Raw genomic sequence first — 21,914 nt, forward strand, 5'->3', positions numbered from 1 at the left:
GTACATGCAAAAAAAGGTAAATGCCCGGTACGTTACACGCTTCATCTGCCACGATGAACTCTCCAGAGGAACCGAAAAAAAATATAGTTGTGGTAACTATACCATGCATCGTCATATGGAGAGGTGGCACCAATTAATTATAGTGCTGCATAAAAGAGAGATTTGGAGGAGAACCCCTGACCTGCTAGTACATTCATCAAAGAAGTGGCACTGAGAGCTTCAGAGGCAAGGGAAACGGTCCCAAATATTTAGAAGAACTTTGGAAAGATTAAAATGACATGTTTAGATTGTGGTAAATTAATTTCATGTGGACAGATGAGTGTTACTCTAATAAATACAGCATATGAACATCATCATAGTCGATGGTTGGTAGAGACATTTTGACTATATCCTGGACCTGCCCGTCCTCGCCCAAAATGGCGCCGGAATAAATGGGACTCGTAACTCCTTGTTGTGTACTGGTTGCAGAACCTTGAAATCACGAGATACGTATGCAGTTTTGAAGCACATGGCGGGCGGGGACGAGAATTGATTGAATATTTCGACATCCCTATTGATATTAAGTTCTGATGTGTTATTGATTACTGTACTGTTGAAAGTTCGAATTAACGTCACCCATGGTACTTGCCCGCAAATGTATATCTAGATAATTTTATTGTAACTGGCCCTGTCGTATTTTAATTATAAAATGTACGTCCACCGATTCCGTAACTGTTAGACACCTTAGTTCTTGCAACCTAATGGCCCGCCCGTTACGTTCCTCTACAGTGTAAATGTCTATTCATCATATACGATTACAGTTTGCTCCGTGGCAGGCCCACGTGGTTATAGGCTCGTATTTGTATAATGAAATTTTCACAATAAAGGTTTTTAAAAGAAAACATGGTAGTAGTATATACATTGGTAAAGTTTTTAATAATAGTCACTGTTTTAGAATCATTAAAAGGCAAGTGAAATAAAGCAGACCAATTACATGACGGGTAAAAGGTATAATACGAAGGAACGCAGTAAAGATAAATGGTCAAGGGCTGTTGTGTTTTCTATTCCTGCAACATAAAGTGATCGATAAGAATCTCATATTCAGGCGTATCGGCGACTAAGACAGCAGGTCGACCCTCTTTTGCTCAATGGCTCCGTCATGGGACGAAGAAACGCTCTTTTTCTCGAAAAAAGAATATATTTTACTTGCAGGACAGTTGTAAAATTTCCGGGAAAGTACATTAGCCTGGAACATTATAACATATATTTAAGAAAAAATAATGTTCGGAAGTAATTAAAAGCGTAATTTTTAGGTGATATGACCAAGGCTTTCATCATTAGAATAAGAAAAGTAAAATGAACCAATGAAAAGTTTTATTAACAAGTCACATGACTTGTTATGCTTACGTTACGCGCTGCGCGCCCCGGATGACTTCCGGATGCGATAACGCGGCGCGTCATATGACGCATTACGCGACAACGCAGGTCCAGAATATAGTCAAAATGTCTCCACCAACCAGCGGTCGAAACACAACCCCTTTCAGCAGGCTAAATAGTTCTGTTAAATGACAACAGAAGGGACAGGCAACAAGAACCATCAGTCAAAGAGGGGAGGGCTAGTTCTTCTCTACCGGGTTACATTGGGGCGCTACCGGAACTGATCGAATTGGTAGTCTACAGTGTTTCTGGATGTTTCAGACTGAAGCTGGGGTTAGCATGAGAGCAGCACCATTTCGTAGCTCCGTCGTGGCCATTCCGCAACCAATCATGGCAGCCGCTCTTTATCGTTATTTTGGGCGGGGTGGGTGGCGGAGCCGAGCTGTTTTGCAGCCATCATTGTGTGGAGTTCAGTTCATCTCACTAGTTTTGTATTTGTCATGAGGGGTTGTTCCTAATGTTTCTATTTTAGCGAGGTCAAAAAGAGATCCCATTAGTGGCCTACTGATTTTGCTCGATTCCTTTTCTTTTTTTTTACACGATTTTTCGTTATCTGCAAAGACTAAACAGAGTATTGCGACTCTGTGTTTGTTTGTAAATAGAGAATGAACCAAAGAGAACTAATTCTAAAATAGTAAATACTTGGATAACAATCAATCAAATGGAGAGAGAAGCAGGCACGACGGATTACAACGGGGGCAAAGGCCTGCGTTAACTACCTTTCACTATCTGCAAAGAGAGAGTACTCCTAATAGAAATGAGGGGGGGGCACCATTCAAAGCAGATCAGTGTGCATAAACACGAAAATGTTTTCACTTACCACGTACTTGACATTCGACAGCTTATGATATTTGCTATTAAAAAACCATTGAAATTCACTGAAAAAACCATAGGTTATAGACCATATATAGTTAGGAATTAGCATTTACAAAACCTTGAAAATTCACTGAAAAAACCATAGGTTATAGACCATATATAGTTAGGAATTAGCATTTAAAAAACCTTATTTTACTCACACAAAACCATTGAAATTCCATATATAGTTAGTTGCACTAACTATATATCGCGCACCCGCAATCCACTGCTGATCATGTCACATATTACATCATTCATGACATGGTCAGTGACATCACTGATGACATCACTGATGACATCTCAAATGACATCACTGATGAGATCACTGATGACATCTCATTTGACATCATTCTTGTGCTAATACGATAAACCTCTTCAGACTCTAATATAACCTTAGATACACTCAGTGTATACAGACACTCACACACTGCCACTCATCCATGGAGTTACTCACACACCCAGTCAGTCATGCAAAGAAACAATCTCACCTCCATTTCTTCAACTATACAGTTAAACACACCTTACTTATTGAAACATATACTAACACATATTTACTCTCTTATACAATCCCTGATACAAGTTCACAATGATCGATACAACCACTCACTCATTCAGTGGCTCTCATGCACAGTTATTTATATATGCCAACTCTCACATGTACTGTGTTTAACATATGTACTTACTATGACATGTAGCATTGAGATATCCATTCACTCATCAATACACTCATGCACACAGTCAACTGCCCATGTAGCTGTTTCCACATGCAGTCTTGAACTCATACACCTAGTGAATAAACTGCTCACACATCTATGCATAGAGTCACACACCTTCCAGCCACCCCCACACAAACTCAATCTGCCATAGAAATACTTGGGCAACCAATTAATAACACATATAGCCTCTCGTATAGCTAATGATCAACACATGCAGCAGTTTACAGAACAACAGACATAATGATGCACAAATTAAGACAGTTTAGTCACTAACCCATGCACTCAGTGAGACACATTTAATCACTCACTCATACATTCAGTCATGCACCTACTAAATCCTTCGTCCAGACACTTATACATCTACTCATTCTTCAATATGTAAAACATATTTAAAATTCACAGAAACACACAGTCACTGGATGACGTCATCAGTGATCTCATCAGTGATGTCATTTGAGATGTCATCAGTGATGTCATCAGTGATGTCACTGACCATGTCATGAATGATGATCAGCAGTGGATTGCGGGTGCGCGATATATAGTTAGTGCAACTAACTATATATGGAATTTCAATGGTTTTGTGTGAGTAAAATAAGGTTTTTTAAATGCTAATTCCTAACTATATATGGTCTATAACCTATGGTTTTTTCAGTGAATATATATATATATATATTATATAAAATGTTGGAATATGAATAGTCGAATTAATTTAACATTAGTTCTGAATGGGTGTAATTTTCCTGCTCCATTGCTTTTGATTGATATGTGTTTTCAGTACCTAAGAGTAATGTTTTACTGGGCTTGAGTATATTTCAATCTTTTGATACCTTTAAGCCAATAGTAATGTTAGAAGTATAGTTTCAGAATAGCAATGGTTTTACTATTCTGTTAATGTTTTTTCATGAGCATGTTCCTCTCCAAAACGTGGCTTTATATTTCCCTAAATTTCTCTCATTTAGGAGTACGTATTCCCCATTTTCCAGCCACTCTTCCTAATCCCTAACACAAATACTACCAAAACATATACCTGCCTGTATCATCTTGCTAGACCGCTCTGCACAGAAAAGATAAGAGAGGTGTACGTTTCTGACTGTGTTTTTATAAACTGCATTTTACAGTACATGAGTATTTCTACTGCAGCACTCGTTTGTGTTCTATAAAAAGCAATTTGTGAATTGTGCCCATTGTCTTATCGACATGTCATTAGATGGCCACTTTCCAGCCACCTGGCAAAGGTATATGTTCCTAATTAGACATTCAGACTCCAGTGGCGGCTCCTCAAGGGAGTGCTGCAGGGTGGTGAGACGGGGCGGGGAAGGGGCAGGGTGGAGGGTAGTAAACTCTGGCATATGGCCAAACAGAGTTAAGTACATAAATGAATAAATAAAACGAATTACATTATGCCACAATTTAATTAGTTTTATTTATTTATTTATGTACTTAACTTGGTTAGGCCACATGCCGGAGTTTACTACCCACCACCCTGCCCCTCCCCCACTTCGTCCCACCGCCCCGCAGCACTCCCTCGAGGAGCCGCCAGTGCCAGACTGCATTCTATGGCATTTCCAAGCAGCCAATAGCTCCAGCTTCCAGTGCAATTCAAATTCTTTCCAAAGTTTTGCATAGAAGACTCCATCATCAGTCAGTGAAACCGGCAGCCAGAAGACATGTGAAGTTAAAAAAGACCTGCGAAGCCTAGTTTCTTTAAGGACGTTCTCCGTCTTTTCAGATGGTGCAAAACCTGTCTAGTCTATTACAAGCACATTGTAAATTTTTTAATTACTTGATTCATTGTTAAACTGTGCATTTTATATGTCACATCCCATTCAACCCTACTGCACTGAATATTGGTGAGGGATAGTAAATTGGGTCTTTCAATTCTCAGTCACAAAAAAGTCATTTTTCTCCATATATTTCTTTACAGAGAAAAGCAGAGAATTATGCAGATCATCTACGTCAACAGCATTAATTTTGCACACAGATATAAACAACAAGCCAAGTGTTATTGACAATAAGGTTTGTACTTTTATGTTTCCCTTTTAAATAACTTATAGTTGGAAAACATTTTTAATGTGAAAGGAAATTGCATTATGAAACCATGTGAGTTGCATGGCAATGAGTCTGCTCAAAATTCCTTGAAATCATCAGTGCATGAAAATGCCCCTTTTTGCAGGATCAACCCTATTTTGTTTTGACTGTTGCTGCTGGTTTTGTGACTCTGCACTTGGGACTCTGCTAACCAGGCCCCATTGCATGTGCTCTAAACATGTTGTAATTGGCTTTAATACTAACTAGCAAATTTAAATTACCTAAAAGTGCCCATTGTATTGAATAAGATGTTCGTTAAATGTCACTGGTAGGTGGCAGCACACATTGTGATACTAATATAAAGTGGCAATGCAAAACATGACTGCAGGACCACCACCAGTACCCTGGCTGTGCAGGTTTAAATGCAATTTCAACCTGTCAAATAACCCATTTTGGCATGCCTAAAACCTCCTTTTAAATATTTATGTCACACCTAAGTAGCCTTAAAAACCCATAAGGTAGGGTGCATGTTTTTAAAGTAGGTGTGTAAAGGTTTCATGTTAAACATGCCCTTACAGTGCCCTAAAAGCTAATTTCAATGTAGCATGGGGAGCTGTTCCATAGGAAAGCATTTGGATACATAATAAAGGTAGTCATGTTAAAACCTACACCTGAGAACCAGATAAAAAGGTATATCATTGACTTTTTGAAACATGTAATACAAATCCAGTTCATTGTAAAGTTGGAGTTGTAACAAATAATTTCATAAGCCAATTTTAAAAAGTCTCCCTTAACCTAACTAAAGGCTCTAAAGGCACATTTGATGAGCCTCCAACTGTCACCTAGCAGCTGGGTAGCTCTTGAGATATGATCTGGCTACCAGACGCGAGACAAAATCCTTAGGTTAGAGAGGTGTTTTGCTCCGCTGGCATGATGACCACCGGAGCTCTGCCCAGGAACTTAATCAACATCAAAGGATGCCTACATGTTCATAGGCAGATGTAGTGAACACCTACGTCTGCCTCCCTTTTGTCCACCAAGCCAGCCAGGCTCCAATCCCAGTGGGAGAAGAGCTGTCTGCTTAATTGATTTAGTGCGACCACAGATGATAGGCTACTCAAGTCAAGTCAAGTCAAAAAAACTTTATTCGAATGTTCATAGTAACATCCATAAAAGCACATTTCAATAAATTTACAGTTAACACATCAAATTCATATATTACTAGGAATCACATAAAGTAAAAGATCACAGACAGAATATACAGTAAAAATTTATAAATATATATAGTTATATTAGTTAAAAATATTTTTTAGGCTACTCATTTCCCTGTTCATTCCTCTGTCATGGGCACAGGATCTCAACACACAGAAAGAAAGGTCCTGCTATGTTGGAGTTAGGTAGAGAGGGGCACAGTGGGAGTGTTTACAGTAAAGCACACAGGAACTCCTGCAAAAATGGGTAAATTTACCCCATGGGATTTTTTCTGTTGTTGGTTAGGGAGGGGGCATGTGTTTCCCACATGCTGGTGCCATTCATAAATGTGGGACTGCACATTCATGTGAAAACACAGAACGGCTGCTTGCAGCCACTCCGTGTTTACATAAGTGCACTTTTACGGGGGATTAGAGATTCCCTGCAACGCCTGCAAGGGAATGTCTGGAGGGTCGACAGGACCCCCTTTCTCCTCTCCAAAGGGTTGCTCTCAGGGGGCGCACTCACAGTGCACCACCTTTTAGGTGACACTCTGTGAGTGCGCCCCCTGAGAGCTTCTTTGCCTCTGCGCCCGTGTAGTTAATACGACGTGGATACAGAGGCAAAGGAATTCCCTCATTTGCATAGCGCATCCCCCCATGCAAATGGGGAAACCCCCCTCTGAAGTAGTGCTGGTGCTTCAAGTGCGCCAGTGCTATCCGTATTACTGAATGGGATGCACAAGCATCTGCGCCCCCTTCTGTAATACCAAAGGGCCCCGATGGCACACAAAGCAGGCGTAAACGCCAGTTGCGCCCCCAGGGTGCTTACAGCAATACTTTCCTGGTTGACTACTATGGCCGCTCTTGAGCATAATAGGTTGGTTCTGATGCTCAGATTAGAAGGCCAAGAAAATCTTGGAAAACTTGAACTGCCACATGGTGATGGGTCTCATGGCACAATGTATTCAGAAATTGTATTAAAAAACTGCATGGAGTTTACCTTCAAACAGGCATTATGGCTGAGTGAGTTGATGTCAAGTCTGTCTATATTTAACACGCTTATTGCAAAAATTATACTGCAAGGCTACCTGAAACCAGTGACTAAATTAGATGTTAGAAAGAAATACTTCGACCTCAGATTGTGCCGTACAGAACTGCCTATTTTTCAAAGAAGCTGGCAATGTGTCCTAGGAAACAACAATATTTGTGATTGTAGGGAAACTTAAAATATCCTCGGCAAATGTACTTTTTTTCTGTCACAAACGTTCCGAAGATCCATTGTAGAGTATATTAACCATCATTAATGAGATGTGGAGCTTGTGATAGATGTGAGTTACTGAGACCTGCTAAAAGAGTACTAGTACTCCGGTCGTAACACTTTTTGATTAATGTGGAAAGACCTGTACAGCTGTACTTAACGTGTTTAACTGTTTTAAGGATTAGGGAGGGCAGTGTCTGTGGTGATGTGAGAGTGTTTTATACTGCATGTAGTTGTAATTAATCTCCACACTAACGTTTTTAAACACAACTAGAAAATACCAGGTGTAAACGCATGTGATCTGTCACTGCACAGGAAACACACTCATAACTGTAACAATTAACACAAATAAGCATGCTCAGGAAATGTCAAAGTGGTGCTTGGGAAATCGCAAGCTGGCGTGGTAAACACTTACACAGTATGAAACGTGCGGTGATTCAAATATATTTGTTAAATGTACTCTCCACACTTTTCAGAACATTTATGTCTGTTTAAAGAGTAGTAGAAAAATACAGACAAGTTCCGCAAAGTCCCTAATTAGGCACCTCTAGGAAAATTAGAAATTTGAAGAAAATTTTTATTTACATGCACAAAATCTTCCCGCTTTCCTAAATGAGGCACATAATCTCAAAACAGAGAAAATGCTAAACGTAGTAGGATTTTTTTTTTTAACAAACACTTCGCTTGATAAAAATAAATGCACCTTAAGTAGCAGGGGCGGCTCCTCAACGTGGGCAGAGAAGCATCACCCCACTGCTTTCTTGCGGTGCAAGAAGCAGAAACATAAAATGGTATTTTGAATTCCATTTTATGTTCCTGCTTCTCGCAGTGTGAGAAAGCAGAAGAGTATACCTGGATGGAGGCGTGCAGGTGGGCGGTCCTGCAGGAATCTAGGGGAGGAATGGCTTGCCCACTCTGAGTGCGCTAACTGTTTGGTCGGCCCCGGGGCTGACCAAACCAGTCATACACACTCTATGTAGGCTGCATGCAGCCTATATAGAGAAAATGGCCTCCCCATAGACGCCTGTGGGTTCGGCGTCCTAGCCAATAACAATGCTGCCTGCGTTCTGTATGGAGAGGTGAGAGAAGAGAGGAAACGCAACGCTGGACCGGAGGAGAAGGAAAGTTTAATTATTCTTTTCTTCATTAAATTAACCCCGCCCTCCATACGCAACCCTCTCCCCTTGCGACCACTATGCCCCCCCCACCCTCGAGTCATGCAGGCCACGACTGTCAAGTAGGTTGGTAAATGAAGACCTGAACATTGAGGATTATTTTGTTATGTTTTAAAGCCCTAGGAACATATCTATTTATCGGGTTTCAAGAACAACAGCTAATACCAAAAAAAAAAACTTTCTATCATCAGCCAACCCTCAGCCAGAGATAGTTATTTATCTTGTAAAACAGAGTTAATGTAGGCCTTTGACCTTGTTGAAGATCTCTGGGGTACTCAGGAGAGCTGAGTGAGCCAAATAAAGACTTAATATGATTTGAATGGCTCAACAAATATTTCTGAATAAGTTAATTTTGAAGCTCTTTAAATTCTTTGTGGCAAGATTTAGGGCTATGTATATAAATAAAGGTCTAAACAAGCAGTCAGGCATTTGCCACCACCTTATAAAGAGTGTAAGTGGACCTGTTCTTAGGTGGTTAATATTTTGCACCAGTGTCCCATGGCAACTTCTGCCCACCAGTTCTAGGTAAATGCCTTGTTGTTTTGTGGATTTGAAGAAATGGTATTCATCAAAAGGACCATCAACCATTGCTTGAGCTTCTGGAAACGTATCTCTGAAAAGCCTGAGGCCCAGTTTGATAGTGCTTGTTTACCTCTTACTAAGCCCATGAGTAAGCTGGGCATGAGACACTCCTATACCTGGATTGGATTGAAGTAGTGCAATTAATATTATTTAGAAACAAGATACCTTTTCTGGCAACTTTAAGCCCTATTAGGAATGGACAGAATAGTTAATGCCAGAGAGAGATTTCAAAACTCCAAAAAGAATTAATTCATGGAGACCATGCCTTGCATACTTTAAGAAAATTGTTCCACAAAAATGGTGGTAATGTTCGCTTTCTTAAATGAATGTTTTAGCAATTTTCTAGCATGGGTATATATTATGACTTGATGCTGAAGAAAGCAAGGTTCCCCAACAGTCTTCTCTGTAGTTATTGAAATCTTATAACCCACCTCCACTCACCTTTTAGGTTTAATGAACATGTTTGTTTCTACCACATTTTTACCTTTCAGTATCAACAAATCATTATTCATACTGAATTTTAGGGGAAGCATCTTATTCAAAACCTCGAACTAAAAAACAGAATAATTATTCTTGCTAGTGGGACCACTTGATTCACAAGTATTTTCTACTTTTTTGGGATGGAATCTGACCCAAAAACATTTCCAAGCTTGTCCAATTTGATATTAACCGACTTATCCAAATACATTTCTTTCAAGCATATTCTAAAATCATAAAAATATCCACACATGAGTAAATATTTTCAGTTTTCAAGATGTAATCATTAGTTTCTTCATACTGACTTCTCATCTCCTCTCCAGGCCTCCAGATATAGGGCCCTAATAGGGCCTAATAGGCACTAGGCTTGCTGGAGGCTGTGACACGGTAGCCCCACTACGACGGATATCCACCCAAAGATCCAAGGAATCAAATCGGTGGTTTGGTGACGATTTGAAGACAAAAAAGCTGACCCTCCGGCGGGCCGAGAGGCAATGGAGAACGGACTACTGCCCTCTATTAAAAACTTGTTATCTATCTTTGCTGAGTGACTATAAAAAAGCCATACTGAGTGCTAAAACAACATACTTCTCAGCTAAAATTCTGGCAGCGGAAAATAAATCTAGGGAGATTTTCTCCATTGTCCAGGACTTGGCGTATTCTGACAGGGCCACTCCCAAACCCCCCCTTCCCTGTCCCTCTGTAATTCCTTGAACACTTATTTTTTAGAAAAAATTGTCAATATTAGAGCCAACATTCCACCCCCTTCCCTCACTTTTTTCGAGCCTTCTCCCCCGATTGCTCACGGCTCTCTTTCTTTTTTCCCTCCGCTCACTGAGGAAGTATTCCTTACAATACTCCCCAAAATAAAATCTGGTTCCCCGGCGGACATCTGCCCAGCCTACATCTTACAACAGATCTACTCTGTCTGTCCCAAACCACCTATATCCTTTCTTAACAGCTCGCTGGCTCAGGGGGTGGTAATTCCAGCCCTCAAATTTGCCACCATAGTCCCCATTCTTAAGAAGCCTGGCGCGGACCCTTCCATCCCAGCCAATTATCGTCCCATCTCCCTCCTGCCTTATTTAGGCAAGGTGCTAGAGCGACACGTAACATCGGTCCTCAGTGCCCATGTGGAAGCCAATGGTGGTCTTGCGTCTCGCCAGGCTGGCTTTTGGCCTAGGCACTCCACCGAGTCCATCGTGGTATCGGTCCTGAACCATCTCAGGGTAGGCATGGACCAAAATAACAACCAGGCTCTGGTGCTCCTTGATCTTTCCGCCGCCTTCGACACGGTGGACCATTCCATCCTACTGTCCCGTGTCGGAGCGGCGGGGGTCGAGGGCTCAGCCCTGGTTTGGCTATCGTCCTTCCTGAGGGACCGTACCCAGGCGGTTCGGTTGGGGGACTTCTCGGCCACTCAACTTAAAGTCACTTGTGGTGTCCCTCAGGGTTCTTCTCTTTCTCCCCTTCTGTTTAATCTCTACATCTATCCTTTGATTTTTGCCCTTCAACAGCTGGAGGTCACTGTGTTTAATTATGCAGATGACCTCCAGCTTATCTTTAACCTGTCCTCCTCCCCTCATTCTATGTCTAATTTCCAGTCTATCATGATCTTCATCAGGGACTGGATGAACCACAACCATCTGAAGTTGAACCCTGATAAAACAGAACTGGTCCTTACAGGTGGTTCCTCCAGTCCCTGGACCTCTCTTTTTTGGCCTTCTTCCTTGGGATCCCCTCCCACACCTTCTTCCTCAGTTAAAACTCTGGGCATCAAACTTAACAATCATCTCAACCTCCATTCACAAATTAGTTCTGTGGTCTCTTCCTGTTTTTTTGTACTCCGAACTATCCGCTCTGTTTCTCGTTTCTTTTCTCCTTCTGCACTTAAGTTAATCATGTCCGCTCTGGTTGTCTCCCGGCTGGACTACGCTAATGCCCTCTACAACGGCATCCCGGCGTATAGTCTGCGGAAGCTCCAGCTGGTCCAAAACCAGGCGGCCAGACTGATTTATGGCCTCCCCCGCTCTCACCACTCTACCCCCTTACTGAAAGCACTACATTGGCTACCTGTCAAGGAGCGATCTCTCTTTAAGACTGGATGTATGGTCTTCCAGGCACGCCAAGGGACTGCCCCTGCCTTCATCTCTTCCCTATTAAAAGAGTATATCCCTGCCCGTGAGCTGCGGTCATCTACTCAATCACTCCTCCAGGTTCCTCGGTATAGACGCAAGAAATGGGGCGGAGACAATTTTTCTGTCTTGGCACCCTCCTTTTGGAACTCCCTCCCCGATCACTTGCGTTTGGCCACACACTATTCCTCTTTTCGTAAAGATCTTAAGACCCTTCTTTTTACTCAAGCCTTCCCAATGTAATTTGTCCTTTTTTCCCCTTTTTCCTATTAGTCTTCTGTTTTACTGCTATATTTGCCTCCACAGCGCCAAGAAACCACATGGTGAACGTTGCGCTTAATAAATATTTTAAATTCAATTTTTAAATTTTAAATTCAATTCAATTCAATTCAAATTCAATTCAATTCGATGTTGGGCAGAGTTTCCTCCGCCTGACATCGTCTCGGTCATGAGACCGACCGACACCCTGTCCCGACCCACTAATTAGAATGCGACCGAACACTGTTTGGTCTCATTCCTTTACTTTACAATGGGAGCATGTATTCAGGGCGGAATGCATGCTTCCATTGTAAAATAGGAGATGCAGTTCATCCCTGCACCCTGTGGCAGGCACCTCAAGGTGCCTGCCATGGGGTGCAGGGATCAATACAGGGCACGATAGGTGCCCCTCAGCCTCCAACCAGAGGCGGTGCACCCAAGGGGGCCATGCTGGGGTCCCCCAAAGTGGAATTCCGATGGCCTTTCTGTGTCAGAAAGGCCGGCATGGAAAGGCTGCTAAAAATCCGACATCGTAATCCCAAGGGCAGAAAGAGCCACCATGGGATTATTGGCCACATTATGACTGGCAGGCTAACTTTCCGAGCCCATCTGAAGCCAGTCAGAATGACCGTTCGGGTTCCTTTCCGACCACCTCCGTTCTTAATGAGGTGGTCAGGAAGGAATACGACCGACATGTTACAATGCGGTCGGAAAGGCTCTGACCTATGGTTGCAGCCATTTACGATCCATTGTTATAGGGCCCCTAGTGTTGCAGATGCACCAGGATCCAGCCAAACCGATCTTGATTTCTCAGAGCTAACCAATTTACTGCATAGTGAGGATGGCTGCTTTATCCAATGTGTTGGGTTTGATTGCAATGTAGAGTTTGGGAAAGATCTTCACATTTGTCTCTCCATACCTCATAGTATCTTGAGAGTTACCTACACATTCTATTGAACATGCTTGGCAGGCCAAAGGATTGCCCTAGCGATTCCATAGCAGCAAAGACGTGAAAATAAGGTGCCCATTATCCATCGAGACCTGTGGTGAGCAGTTTCATACACTAAAACGACACTAAGACGATGCCTTTACTGAAGTTTTGAAGGCCTTTATTCATAGATTTCAGGAAAATCAGTGCATTTTTAGAATTGAATCATAAAAAATACCAAATGTATTCCCCGCTATGTTTTACGTTTACTGATAATTTTCTGTTGGTACCCCAATGCATTATAATCTCTACAGTTTAAATTAATTGCTCCCATAGCAACATATTTGTCTGCTCACAGAGTTGTAAGCATATTCGTTTGCAAAGAAAAACTCTCGGGCTAGCCTTAGGAAACCTTTTGCCCTTAGTTTGCACCACAAAAATAAAGCAATTTGAGCAAAAATGTTTTATGTTAGATATAATTTTGAACACTCTAGAAAGTTGTCTGAAAGTAATGCGAAGCAAGCGTAAATCGTTGTTTTGCATTACTCTGTATGAAGGGGACATTTTATGGGTTGCATACGGGCTTTCCCATGTGACCACTCCTGGTTTTTGTTACACACCCCATCTACTAACATATGCACAGGGTTTTGCACCAGAAATTAATGTCACTTTGAAGCAGACATTAAAAAGGAGAAATTATTTTATTTGCATGTGTTCTGCACTGTACAGCATAGCTCCGGAGTGGGAAAAGTTTAAGTTAGCCTAAGCAAAGTATCTTGTCCTTGAGTGGGACCCTTCCTAAACTTACACAGACACCTTTGCACTATGGTGCAAAGAAGTGTGCACGGGGCTCAGCAGCCTGAGTTATGGAGGAAGCAGGTTAGTGTCATATTTCTATTACAGATTACTGTAATGGTCTATATATCAACCTCCAATCTAACCTACTTAGAAGGCTGCAGGTGGAACAAAACGCCGCCGCTAGACTAGTCCTGGACGCTCCCAAATATCAGTCTGTACACACCCCATCTACTAACATATGCACAGGGTTTTGCACCAGAAATTAATGTCACTTTGAAGCAGACATTAAAAAGGAGAAATTATTTTATTTGCATGTGTTCTGCACTGTACAGCACAGCTCCGGAGTGGGAAAAGTTTAAGTTAGCCTAAGCAAGAGCCTAAGCAAAGTATCTTGTCCTTGAGTGGGACCCTTCCTAAACTTACACAGACACCTTTGCACTATGGTGCAAAGAAGTGTGCACGGGGCTCAGCAGCCTGAGTTATGGAGGAAGCAGGTTAGTGTCATATTTCTATTGATATGGCACTTTCTGCTCTCTCCCTGTAATGCAGCACAACGCAGAGCAGAAACTTTGGTTGCTGCATGGCTTTGGGTGTCTCTAAATTTTCAATACGTTTTACTGAAAATCCAAGTTTTTAGAAATGATTTTGTGTATATATGTATTATTTATCTAATTTAACACGTGGCTTAAGAACTTGCAGTGAGTATGGCAGGGAGAAGTTGTGCTAAAATGCTAGTAACATTTGACAGCTTAAATGTAGTAATACAAGAACTGTTACCATTTGCAATTTATGGCATTCTAAACTCCCTTAGGCTTCCAAAAATAACTTAGGCTCTTGCTTAATATTCGTATTGTATGCGATATGTGATCAGTTTTATGCCCCACAATGACTCGTTACAGACACTGGTAGCTATCCTTCCTTATTTAGAAGGTGGGCAGGCTGTGCCTATGAGCATTATGATAGGTAGGCCTGGGCGCATCCCTGTGCTTGATTATCAACCTCTTGAGATGAGAGAATTTTGTGGAGGTTAATACTATGGACTGCTCATGTAGGAAATTGGGTTATGAGTTGTGTGACCTGCACAAGTAATAGGTCCACAATTGTCCTTACTAGGATCCAAGCACCCAATTGTAGCACTTGACTCTCACAGTTTAGCGAAGTGGAGCAGTTCAAGGCCTACTCAATGGAGGTAGCATGGGCTAATAATCATCAATCAGTGGCACACAATAATAACAGACACTAAATGATTGTCCAGTCATTACTTTTTCTTTACAAAAGGGAGAAGTACATTTATTACACACACACTACTAAAAACTGAGAAATAATTTACAAATATGCAGTGTCGACTCCTCAGCTAAGGCAGAGGAATGTCCCCCAACTGAGCAGGTCAAAAGGGAAAAATAGAATGATAATAACTTGCACAGCTGAGTATGGGCGGGGCTGCCCTGCTCACAAAACAGGACAGGGGAGAAGTGGTTTGCCCTCGAGTGCCCAGAATGCTTTTGGACCAGTCATACCATCATGCGCACTTTGCATATTCTCCATGCAGACTGCATTACAGCCTGCATGGAGAACATGCCCTGATTTCCATTCTCTGGCTTAGCGCTGATCAAAGGGGCTCGGACCAATCACAACGCTGCTTTGCAGCATTGTGTTTAGCAATTGGGAAATTGGGAGCTGGGTGCTTCCTGCTTCCTGCCCTGGAAGCGGGCGAAGAGGGAGAGGAGGTGGTGGCAGAAGACAGCAGAAAGGTAAGTGCTTTATTTGTTCTCTTCATTCACACCCCCCATGACCCCCCTACTGCCATTAAATACCAGCCACCAATGCAAATATATACATTGGCAGATGGAACATACCATAGATTACATTCTGTAACTATTGGTACCCCCCTAGAGGGGTCACCCAATCATATCAAGTGAGCTTAATCATTTCATTTTGTCATCAAACACATTAAGATACCTTTTGTAGTAATCATTGTTATTGTTGCAGTTATTGTTGCATGTTGCAGTCCTAAATAAAACATTTCAAATAATTATTGTGAACTGTGTGTTGTAAATTGTGATCACTATGCTATTTTATTTAGATGATTTAGATATATGTTGCCCCGACCTAACAATACAAATACATCAGGACCCAAGACTATCAGCAGGTCTTTGCATAAAATGACTCGAGATTACTGGTAAACCAGCTAGCTCAAAGCTAACCGGACCTTGAAATGGAAGCGGAGACTTCAGCTATAAAATACACCACTTGGCTTGAGTCCAACTATGTGAAACTAGCACCTATTACATTGATCAACAAAGACAGAAAGACACCATCAGCCCTTGGTTTTCTGAAGGCCTGAGAGTGGATGGAGCTTGTAGGAGGCAAAAAAGGATCTGGCTCAAAAATTACGAAGCACCAGAAACAGATTGGTATAAATCCATGCTTGCAGACTATAAGAAAAAGTTGATTGCTGAGAAGAGCCAATACCACGCATTACAAATAGAAAACGCTGGTAATTCCAGTAAAGAACTTTTTCAGACCATAATGAATTTGACTACAATTACAAAAGACGACTCCACCAATCATAACCAAGAGTTTTGCAATGCGCTTGCTCATTCATTCAAAACAAAGGTGGATCAAATCTATGATCAGTTCGCCAACTCTAAGTTAAATACTACTTTTACAGAACAGGAAGCCACAGTTAAAATGTCTTTTCTAAACCTCGTCCCAAGATTTTCAACTCAAATAGCTACGCTTCTTTCAGTTGCCTAATCGGGATCTACAGATGACCCCTGTCCCCCTAAGGTCCTACAAAACATGAGCCATTTCATTATTCCACAGCTATCCAGGATGTTTAATCAGATGCTCTCACAAGGACTTTTTCCTACCACGTGGAAACAGGCCTTATTCCTGCCACTTCGTAAAAAACCTAATTTGAACACAATTGACCCTGCCAACTATCGTCCTCTCGCGAGACTCCCTCTTCCAGTGAAAATTATAGAGAAAATAATAAGTGTTGAACTCTCCACCTTTATTGCAGACAATCACATTTTAGACCATAGTCAGTTTGGTTTCAGAGCAAATCATAGCACTGAGACGGCTCTGATAAAAACTACAGAAGAAATGTGCACTACACTGGATGGCGGAGGGTCGGCAGCTCTTTTTCTGCTCGACATATCCGCAGCGTTTGATTCTGTGGATTATGCTCTTCTGGTCCAAGCCATAGGGAATGGAGGAAAGGCCCTCTCCTTTTTTACAACGTTTTTATCAGACAGTACCCAAACAGTACACCTAGGCAAGTTTAAGTTAGCACCTTTTTATCCTGCCTTGTGGGGTTCCGCAGGGCTCCTCCTTGGAGCCCTACGCTTTTTAACATTTATGTTTCTGAACTTGCACCGCCGATTAGAAGTTTAAACTTGATTCCTACTTCCTATGCCGATGATACTCAGTTGGTAATTTCAACAGTGGATAAGGATGTTAACCACTCCCTCAAACTACATGAATGTATGATCACACTGAGCATTTGGATGAGTAGGTACTGCTTGAAGTTGAATTCAATCAAAACTGAGGTGGTTTTGTATAGAAGCCTCTTTCCACATTGATCTCCAGCTTGGTGGCCAGACACGCTGGCCCCCTCCTCCCACATCAGTAGTTAAAGCATAGAATCTCGATGTCATTCTAGAAGGGAAACTTAACTTTAAGTCCCAGGTCTCCAAGGTTGTGTGTTCCTCGTACTTTACCATTAAAACCTTAAGACAAATTCTCCCATGCATTTCCTCCCTAGTTTTAATGAAACTAGATTACTGTAATGGTCTATATATGAACCTCCAATCTAACCTACTTAGAAGGCTGCAGGTGGAACAAAACGCCGCCGCTAGACTAGTCCTGGACGCTCCCAAATATCAGTCTGTTAGGACAGGTATCCAGAATCTGCATTGGCTGCCAGTCAATCAGTGTGTTAAATTTAAAGCTCTCTGCATTGCCCACAAGGCACTGCACAGAGAAGGTCCGAATTTTCTCTGAGACCTTTTCAGCTGGTATTTCCTAAATAGACCTCTGCGATTGGCCAATGCCAATTTGATGCTCACTGCTAGAATTAAAAAGACGAACTGGGGTGGGAGGAGTTTCAGCTATAATACCATCAAGGAATGGAACTCCCTTCCAATACATCTTAGGATCATCCCCTCCCTTCTTGAGTTTAGAAAATAATTCAAGACATGGCTTTTTAGAAACTAGATGTCCTGGCACAGTGTGCAGATCCAGTAGCGCAGAGACACCCACGGGTATAAGTGCGCTATACAAGTTACAATAACATAACCAATAAAGCATTTGTCATTACAGAACCCTGTGTTTGTGATTTTCTTATACATATTATAACCCATTGCAAACATGAAAACAACCCTTAGAGGACATCAAATTGAGATAACCTTGCATTCCATAAAAGCATTTTAGGCCTTCCATGCCCTCATGAATGTTACCAGGCCCCTAGGGGCATAACACACCTGGCTGCAAAACTAATGATCCAGCCTTGGTAGTGCTTAGTGACATAAAGGAAGTTATGGTAAGGTGATCATTTTTGAGTCCCCCTAACGTAGGGTGAGGACTCAGGAGTTCCATGTAGAGAACAGGAGGCACCCTCCTGAGTTGGTTGGTGGTAGTCCCGTTGTCCTGGGGCCACTCTAGAGGGAGATATAGGTGAAAATGTGGGGGAAATTACAAGGCCCCGCAAGACATTATGAGGTGATTTCACACAGGGAAGTGAATATTGGAGCAGCAGCTCTCTTGCTGCACCAGGGAGAGCCACGTCAGGTTTTCCATTTGCTTATCTTTTTATTTCTGCAGCCTCAGGCTACATCTTAATTTCAAGAGGGGTGCCTGTTCCCAGTCAGTCATCTTGTGAATGGCCTCCTCGCTGGAGGACAGCTGCAGAGCCTCACATGCTCCACGGCAGGAAGGAGTCAAATGTCACCAAACTTTAAGATGTCATAACTCGGGCCCAGTTTGGCTGTTCTGGACAATGCTGGGTCCATCCGACTCCTGGAGGCAAACTCTAACCACCATGGGCAGTTGCAACAACCGTTCTCACCTCCAGAGAAGTGCAGTTCTCAAAATGCTGGACTTCCTGGTTCCCTATACCAGCTCTCCTCTTGATCTTTGTTTCTGGGAGCAGAAAAGTTCAAGGTTTTCCCCCAACTGGTCCTCATGTGGTATAAGGGGGCCAGCCTCATTGGCCCCTGGGGAGGCCCACCCGTCCTAGGTTCAACTGGGCAGAGTCCTTGGTCCTGAGTGGTGGGTAGGGGGTTCCTCCTTCCAATTCTCCATGATGATCCCAGGATCCAGCAGCAATGCACAGAGAAATCCACTGGCAAGATAAATGCTTCCCCTTGTACAGGATTATTTAAAGGGGAGAGGAAGGTTCCAGAAGACAGGCACCTCTGGTCAATTCTCTCCACCCCTGTCCTAACGCTCCTGCACAGCATGCGGGGACAGTGCAAGATGGTGTCATCCAGAATCCACTGGCCACATCAGCTCCTCAGATTGCAGCTCCACCCATTGCTGATATCGGTGCCAGCGACTTGCTCACTGGAATTTCAAAAGAAGCCACCTGTGTGTTGTCTCCGGTTGTCTGGGCACTCTCCTTTGTATAGTGGGCTTGGGCAAGTCCATTCCTGATACAGTGTGCCAGCTGGGTGATTGATACAGATCATTCTGCCACGTCCCTTTCCTCCTCAAGAGCTGAGAGAATTATTGCTAATTGCCCCATTTATGTGGGCGGCCTTTGTTCCTGCTGCTCGAGAAAATATAATTAATTTGGCACACAAGGTGACACAAGGCCTCTTCTCTGATACTGAGCTGAGCCAGGGAAATATGAAAACTCTGGATGATCCATAAGTGTGTACAGTACAGTTTTCGTTTTGGAAGATTTACATTCGGTGTTATTGCACAGGTTATACTCCAATTCAAGACATCAATGATCTTTGTAGCTCAACGGGGAGTGAAACTACACTCTAAGTCAGTTATCACTCTATGTGTATTATGGGGTGCCACTGAAGGCAAAAAAATGAAAGCACATAGACTTTCCCTATCAGTGTACACTTCCCTAAAGGCATATCCCAGGTCAATACCTAATCCTGTAGAGTCCCCATTGCACCAGGCTACCTGTGTGCTCTTACAGGGCTGTGCATGACAGTCTCCCACAGACACATGTACATGTGCACACATGTTCATGTATAACCAGCCAAGTGCCCTTAACCTTGCTGCATTGAGGTGGCGTTATCTTAAAAGGTGGACACTGGTGGCAAACACATGCAGTCCATATGCCATTTGATTAGCATGGGTGAGGCACAAATAGTGAGACTCACACAGTAAAAAGTCCAACAACCAGGTGATCTGAAAAGCAAAAATCTGGGTGTACTGAAGAGGCAGAACCCAATTGCAATAGCTCATATTTCAATGAGAGACAGGTACTCTGGTCCTTTGTTTGAGCTCAGGGAATCTAGGGTTCCTGGAGGAGGCTTACATTTAATTCAACCCATAAGGTGCACCAATGCATTTAAAAAGGCTGGTGGTTGGAGAAAAAGATGGGCAACTATAACCGCTCAACTGACGTGACTTATAGCCACACCTCTTCCTCTCAGCTGTTCCCTCACCATGCATAATATTGGATGGTTCTATTTTACCCTGGAATGCCACAGATGGAAGCACCTGCAGGATTTTACCATGCGCTAGGTGAAACTCCTGCCTCTACTATACCTACAAAAGTGGAACATGTGGAGGAAGTTGTTGGGAGTTTATTAGGTGCATATCAGTGCTTAATCTTATCAAAGTTTAATTCAGATAGTAACATGAGTTTAGATAGTGGATATGCCACAACAAGTAAGCTTGCTCCCAAAAGTAAGTACAACCACTATGAATGACTACTGTACATTAGGGTAAAAGGCTCCCAAGAAATTTAATAAATTAAAAGTACAAACTATGTAATTTATTTAGATTTGGGGGGTGTCCCATCCATCCTACCTAGGGCTGTATTAAGGAAGCCTTCCTGGGGGTGCAACGAATGTTTGCACACACTTTTCTACCTGAGGCAATTTGGTATTACAAAAGGGGCTGCAGACACTTATTTATTCCCTTCTGTAATACCAATAGCGGTGGTGCACATTAAGTGCCAGCGCTAGCCTCAGAGGGAGGTCCCTCATTTGAATGGGGGTGTGGTGTCATGCAAATGAGGGAATCTCCTTTGCCTCTGTGTCTGCGCCATATTATAGCTGCGGGTGCAGTGACAAAGAAGCTGTCAGGAGGCGCAATGACAGGCCCTCTCAGTGCTCCCCCTGATGGCAGCCCTCTGGAGGGGAGGAAGGGGGGTCCCATGGAATGTCCCAGACATCCCCTTACTGGTGGGTACAGTCACTCACTGCACCAACCTGCAAGGGGAATCTCTAAATCCCCTTCAAAGTGCAGGCGGGTGAACTTGAGAGCCAACACTTGGGGGATATCCCTTTATACTACAAAAAGAGTTTTTGTATCAGGCCATCATTTTGTAGTATAAAGTAGTACTAAAGTATGAATAATCACATACTGCAAACTGCAATTCTCCAACTTAAGTATATAGACCACTAAATATCCTATGTTTTCAATGCACAGATCTTCGATCACACAACTATAACAATAAGTAAAAAAAGAAAGTAGGAGGGACCAAGGAGAGTGGTGAGAAAATGAGCAATAATTATTATTAAATTTGTGTGATTTTAAGGAGAGATTTGGTAATCACATGCTCATATAAAACATACAAGTGGTTCTCCTGGGTAAGTACCACGGGGTACTGGATCAGAACCTGATTATTTCTTTAAAATAAATAATCAGGTTCTGAATCATTACCCCTTGATACTTACCCAACGGAACCACTTGTAGTTTTATAACTATTAACCCAGGTTCCGAGGGATACCGGGTTACCCCATTGATCTTAATTATATAAAACATACACCACAAAATAGTAAGGCAATTGCAATCCACAAAATATTCTTCCAAAGTTACTACATTCTAAACATGCCAAAATAGTCTCAAGTGCACTACCACCCACCCTTGCAGTAAGTCAAACATCATACTTGGCCAA

General features: G+C 42.4%; 1 protein-coding gene across 1 annotated transcript in view; it reads left to right on the forward strand.

Annotated features, from left to right (window-relative positions):
* The window catches only part of TCERG1L (transcription elongation regulator 1 like), a 1,322,664-nt gene that overhangs the window by 757,431 nt on the left and 543,319 nt on the right, over positions 1–21,914 (forward strand). Inside the window, exon 6 of the mRNA XM_078643487.1 lies at positions 4,912–5,003. Within this exon, the coding sequence (XP_078499613.1) occupies positions 4,912–5,003 (92 nt within the window). The remainder of the gene's footprint in view (positions 1–4,911; positions 5,004–21,914) is intronic.

Source organism: Lissotriton helveticus, chromosome 5_1 (genome assembly GCF_964261635.1).
Source record: "Lissotriton helveticus chromosome 5_1, aLisHel1.1, whole genome shotgun sequence".
In the NCBI taxonomy this organism is placed as follows: domain Eukaryota; kingdom Metazoa; phylum Chordata; class Amphibia; order Caudata; family Salamandridae; genus Lissotriton; species Lissotriton helveticus.